Raw genomic sequence first — 6825 nt, 5'->3', positions numbered from 1 at the left:
GTGATTACGTCATTGGTCAGTAAATACCGTGTTCATTGTAAACTATAGCGAACTAATTGTTATTATAGTAAGTAGTGACATTAAACTACCTCGTCAGCATAAAATAAGGTAATAAAATAAAGAAAGGGCAGTATTTTATTAAACAATATTATTATTAGTTTGAGGTGAATTTCTCACACAAAAAAAGCCTAAAAAGGAACTTTTTCCAAATATTTTTAAATTGATGGTTACATGTGCTCTTGTACCCCTATGGGCACGTGTACCCCTAGTTGAGAACCCTGTATATTATATATTACAGTGGCGCTAGGCCACGCCCCTCTCAGGCCTCCGCGGGAGCGCGCATCGCCGCTGCCAAGCGCGGTCACGTTTTTACGACCAACAGATTTGAGTCGAGCTTCAGTCGGAGGCACGAGAACAAAATATAAGATTATAAGATTATTAACCGAGAAGAAGTTGAAGAAAAAGTGACTTTATAGAGAGAAGAGGAGGAGAAGCTCCAGCCCTGGGTTATGGACTAGAGCAGCCGGTTGTCAGCACATGGAGGCGGTCACAAGTTTGCTGTTAGTCGGGGCCGCGTTGCTCGGAGCCTCGGGCACGTTGGGTAGAGAAGGTACGAAACTTATTATTATTAATATTATTATATATATCTACTGTCTGCGATACATTATATATTATTATTATTATTATTATTAGTGTGTGTGTGTGTGTGTGTGTGTGTGTGTGTGTGTGTGTGTGTGTGTGTGTGTGTGTGTGTGTGATAAACAGTAAAATCACACCTGTCACTCTAAGGCCTCACACACACACACACACACACACACACACACACACACACACACACACACACACACACACACACACACAGTGAAAACACTAACATTGTATCCACAGGGTTAATAGTCTTAGATATATGTGCATGTGTATTTGTACATTCAGATTGAAATCATAATGGAGTATACATGTATATTAATAATAATAATAATAATATTAATAATAATAAGGAGGAGGAGTTTCGTCTCCTCTTTAATCATTGATGGAGTTTGTAAAGTCCTTTTTTACTGTTTCTAATGAAATAATGAAACCAGTGTTTATTGGGAGAAAAGGAAAATCTTTAAACTATGACTTAATATGATACAGTTTTTGCATTAATTTCACAAACTATTAATGCAGAAATAAAGCTAATTGTAATAAAAACAATAAGGAATGTGATGTCATGTGCAGGCTGTGCTTAGTGTAAACAACAACAACAACAGTAGTACATTGTGTGTCAGGGATCATCACCATGTTAATTATTGACTTGTGGCTCCAAAGCCACATTGTCTGATAAACTCAAAGTACAAACAAGCAGAGATTTGTTTCCTCTGTTAAAGCAGCAAAAACATACAAACATGTCTGTTTGACTTTATTCTGATTATATTGAAAATCTAAAAGTTTCTGAACCTAAAATAAAAAAATGACCCCAAACTTTAATAACTGGTTAAAACCTTGGTGGAATAAAGCGTTTGTGTTTTCATTTGAACCCATTACAAGTCTTTTTGAACATCTTTAAATGATTTAAACTAAGTGTGAACTTTTACTAAACCAACACTTAATGATATTTTTTCTCAACATACTAAGAGTTAAAACTTGCTGTAATGTACGATGAACATGTTTTACAGATTAAAAAAATTACCAGTTGCTTTTTCATCTTAAAGATTTATTTCTCACAACTATTTGAGATTCTGGTGTTTTTGTTGCTTTTGGCCAGTGATGTTATTTCTCTTCTTACGTGAATCATTAAAAACAAACCTGCTGTGCTTCACTTATTGTTCCATGTTTTTTTGTGATGAATATATGATTTATAATAGTCAACTTTCTGTAAAAAGCATAAAAAACCCCAGGAATGTAAAATCATTAAATGATTCATTTTAAACTTTTTACTGTCCGTCACGCCTCCTTTTTCAATAGATTAACGTTCATTTATAACCCATGTGTAATTTCATATGCACTGGTTTAAATCATCAGCTCCACGGCTGGGTTAGGGTTAGGGTTAGGGTTAGGGTTAGGGTTAGGGTTAGGGTTAACCCTAACCCTAACCCTAACCCTAACCCATAGGTGCTCCTCAAGTCACTTGTTTACTTATTCTTATATTGTGGCAATAGCTTTGTAAAATATATGATTATTTTTGCTGTTAGTTATTTGGCATCCAGCTCTACACCTCCAACAATCAATTCCCCAAAACTTTAACAGATTAGCAGAAATTAAATGATGGTTATCATCAAATGATTTGTTATGATTTAAAATCAACACAATCAAAAGCTGCTGTTTTCCATCCTTTCTTTTTATTGATGACATTTCCAACTCTCCACTGGTCGGTGTCTGCGTCTCATCCTCTCTAGTGCTTTATTCTTCAGATCAAACATTGATAACATACTTGGTCTGCAGATCTAGCTTACCCCCTTTTCTCTCGTTGCAGTCCCAACTCCTTTTTATTAGTTAGTTTAATGTTTCTAACATGTGACTTTTTTCTCTTCACTTCTATCTAATAATACCAATCATTTTAATCAGATTAAAAAGAAAAAAGGTTATTATATCACTTAGTATTAAGGCCATATGGATTAATCAACCCAGCTATTGATCGATTTTGATAAATCAGTGATTTTTTGCTAAATTTGACCCTAATAATCGGCCGCACTGATTAATTGGTCTGAACATATGAACCTGTCACTTTGTCAGATCATTGTGAGACATGTGCCTACAAAATATAACAATAACAATACTGTAACCTTTGTTTATCACCATAGTGAAATTCTTCTTTGTATCTGACACATTTACCCCGTGGGGTGGCGGTGGAGCAGATGGATTGTGGTTAAGGAACTGATCCCACAGTGATGCTCAGAGTGAGATTTGAACCAGTGACCCTCCGATTACAAGTCTTAGTTTACGATGCAGGGTGTCGGTGTCCGTACTTTGTCGATATGAGGTTGGCCTATTTGTACTGTGAAGGTATTTGTCGTGACCTCCATTGGTTTATATTTTCTCTGCGTACATTTGGTATCTGCTCATGCACTGGGTTTTCTGGGCTTCATTGATTTTTTATTTTTTTGGGTTAATCAATGCAACAATTAATTACTTTGTATTAATGAGGGTTGATTTAAGTAGTTGTGGTTTAACTGCAGATTGTAACAACAATATAAAGAAGGAATTTTACATCTGTTCCTGTTTCTGAGTCAGCTGGTAAAGGGTCCAGTATCGGGCTTAAAAACGATCAATATGTCTGATCAGCTGATTTTAAAAGGCCTTTTTAAGGGTGAGTTAGTAGCACTAGTTCAGTGTCCATCAGAAGTATGTATTCATATAGTGGGAGGAGCTTAAGTAGAGTTGTCAGTTATGTCCAAATGAGTATGTGTTTGAAGGTTGTATGTACATAGAGGTGTACATACTGTACTCTGTAGTGTTATAAAGGGTTTATTTATGGGTGTAAAATAAAATAGTGTGTGTGGTTTATCTGGTTTAATTCTATGAGACATGAATATGATAAATGAGTTTGTTGTTTTTTTACTCATTTTTAAATATTTTTTCGTTTGGTGTATTTTTCTGTAATGGATGTTTTTTGGAGTCATTTTGTGTATTTTTGTATCTTTATGTTGTCTTTTTGTGCATTTTTCTATCTTTTTTGGTGTAGTTTTGTGCATTTCTTTTGTTATTTTGTGTATAAATATTTTTTCTTGTGTATTTTGTGTCATTTTCATATTTTTTTTTTTGTTTGGTGTATTTTTCTGTAATATTTGCTTTTTGGAGTCATTTTGTGTGTTTTTGGAGCCTTTTTGTATATTTTTGTTGTTTTGTGTACTTTTTGTATAAATATTTAGTTTTTTTGTTTTATTTTACTCATTTAGTATATTTTTATTATAAGTACTGTGTGTGTGTTTACCTCCATCTCCGTGCGTTATCTCACACACGTGCGCGTCATGCACATAATCCGTTGCAGGTTGTTGAGAGATTAAAAAAGGGACACAGAAATACCACAAAAAATAAACGTTTTGCAACACCAAAGTCGCAACTCTCTCTAAACAGCTCTGTGTGTGCGTTCAGCATGTATATCCCGGTGTAGTGCACGCGCACGCATCAGCCGCGTGTGTATGTGTGTTTACATTGTAGCTGCTAGCATCTTAGCACATGGAATAATATAAGAGGAAACACTCACCCTTGCACAGAACAAACAATAATCATAATAGAGCCGTGTTGTGGACCCATCCGCTCACAGAAACGTTACATTCCTCTGTCTGAAGAAGCAGAATGTTTGTGATGAGGTCGGCTAATGACCGTCAGCACAGGCACCGCCCACAGTCACGGAGACAGAGGAAGTGAAGTCCGTGACCTGCGATTTAAAGGAAGTTTGGAATCATGGGAATAATATTAAATAACCATGAAATATTAACTTAAATTACTTTACGTTTTTAATATTGATGTTCTTTTCTCTTTTTTTTTAACCCAAACAAACTGCGACACAGTGACGTCATGGAACCGGAACCGGAAGTAGCGAATTCAATACCGAGAGGGCCATAATCTTAAAATGAATGTTTTGAATGTTTTGCTCCACCAAATAACTCCAAAATAACAGATACACACGCTTGGGGTGTTTGGAACCCGTTGACTAAGTTTCAGGTCGAACTCATAACGCATCAGGGAGATTTTCGCTACACACAGACGTTTTTTGCTTTTATAGATAGATGAAATACACACTTTATTGACTTGTGCCTTTATTGAGTTCATGCTTTTAAAATAAATCGATATCCTTCAGGGTGGACTCCTGCACACAGTTTAGTATCAAAAGTCATGTTTTCTTTACTGATGAGAATCAAATCACACTTAAACATCTAATGCAACTACAATCATATTTTCTCTGTTCCATTTGTTTTCCCCATTAGCACAAACACAGCCTATAGTCACAGGTGATGTATTGTTAGCAGGAACTGGTTTGTGCACTTTACACAAATGGACTATATCAACCAAAGCCTCAGTTCAGCGTGTGCGCTTCATAAATGTCACTTTTAGGCAACACTTCCTGCACAAGGTTTTAGTTGGTCAATACACACATCCACACATGCATGATATTCTGTATTTCCATTTGTTTGTTCCCTGGCTGTGGTTTCCACAGACTCCACAATAAACTCAGTGAGCAGAAGACCACTGTACAGTGAACACGTTTGACTCGTATAACTTGCAGCGTAACTCAACCGGCCCTTGACCCCACTGTCTAGACGGAGTGTTAGAGATCACTTAGAGTTTGGGCCACCACACGTACAGAGGAGGATTTTAACACCTCAGATTTGAATTACACAAGTTAAGCTTCCTTCAACAATAAATGAAACAAAGACTTACTGCAAAGGTTTAGAGAAAATACCAGTTCCTTGTATGAAATAAAGCCTGGGTTGAATAGGGGTTGTAATCTGGAGTTTTAACTTTACTAAAAGAACCTTCCTTCTGTTTTGATGCACTTGTAAGTTTGTTTCTGTTTGTGGGATAAAGGCAAATATAGTGTAGAATGTAACATACTGACAATAACATTTACAACATTTTGCCAAAAATGGCTTTACAGTGCCAACAATGTTCCACCTCTTCATTCTCTATTATGGTTTGACACTGTTTTTGTTACAGTTGTACATTAACTTTCATGAAGTTCATAAAGTATTCATGTTAATTCCACATTTTTGCAAAAACCTTTTGATATTTTTTTGGGATTTAGGATAAAATAAAATTGGGTGAGACTGTAAATTCAGTCACCATCAGGCTGTTTTTTTCCACAGTACATACACACCATGAAGCTCATAAATGCATTTAGTATGCACTGAATACTTGGCCACCAAATATATTCAGCCGAATATTGCAAAAAAAGCAACATTCTTCGGTTTAGTGAGTTAAAAGCAAGGCTGAATACTAGTGTGAGACGCAATGACGCAATCAAACAACGTGCAGTGATTTTGAGTCGGAAAAGTGTGCGCGAATTGCTGTAGAACCAGCAACAGCTCCTCTTTTCGGCACACAAACACATCCAGACTCTCTCCTTAACGCTCTCCGTCACCGCGTAAAAGTTGGAAACCGTCCAATTCCAAATGATGTTTATCACTGTAGATAAACCATTAGAAAGTCATTTATTCATCATACCTCCACTTTAATGCACTTCAGATTTTTTTTAAATTATTTGAAGGGTTAATATAAATGAAAAACTTGTGCTTTTTATGAAAAGCAAAGGCTACTGGAATATTTAAAAAAATGTCATAATATTCAATAAACATTTACTTTCTTTAAAAAACATGTCTAAGATTTTATTCTAAGCTATGTATGCACTATTTAAAGAAAAAAGTGAAAAACTTAATCGCATTCGATATTCGATATTATTTGATATTCGGCCAAGCGTTTATATTTTATTCAGCTTCGGCCTCAAATTTTCATTTCGTTGCATCCCTAGCATTTAGGACATGGTCATGTTTGCTATGTCCCAACTTGAGTAAATAACAAGTTTGTATTAAATTGTTTGCAACAACGTCATCAATAAAACGAGGCTAACCTTGGATTTTGTCCTTACAGATATTATGATCTTTGAGAAGTTAAAAAAGAAAAAGTATGTGTAGGTTGTAGCGGATGTGCCTCTGAGATATGTTGTGATAAAATTCACATTATCAGAACATTATTGGTGTTCATTTTTTGTCACTGCCCTAAAATGATGAAGCTACAACTAAATGTCTCCACATTTCTTTGTTTTCTTTCTGAGGTGTGCGTGTCCTCGGCTTTAGTAACACAATGCAACACTAAGAGGTAGATAATTCACAGCAGCCCAAACACAAA

At 35.7% G+C, this 6825-nt stretch overlaps 1 protein-coding gene across 2 annotated transcripts in view; it reads left to right on the top strand.

The window, feature by feature from the left end:
- Window positions 1–340: 340 nt before the first annotated feature.
- Window positions 341–6825, top strand: part of erbb2 (erb-b2 receptor tyrosine kinase 2) — a 29204-nt gene continuing 22719 nt past the window's right edge. For both annotated transcript variants that reach the window (XM_028475773.1, XM_028475772.1), the window contains exon 1: window positions 341–610. In XM_028475773.1, coding sequence (XP_028331574.1) covers window positions 538–610 — 73 coding nt within the window. In that variant the 5' untranslated portion in view covers window positions 341–537. The remainder of the gene's footprint in view (window positions 611–6825) is intronic.

This window comes from Gouania willdenowi, chromosome 19 (assembly GCF_900634775.1).
Source record: "Gouania willdenowi chromosome 19, fGouWil2.1, whole genome shotgun sequence".
In the NCBI taxonomy this organism is placed as follows: domain Eukaryota; kingdom Metazoa; phylum Chordata; class Actinopteri; order Blenniiformes; family Gobiesocidae; genus Gouania; species Gouania willdenowi.
The sequence above is the reverse complement of the archived record's forward strand: the minus strand, read 5'-3'. Positions and strand labels throughout refer to the sequence as shown.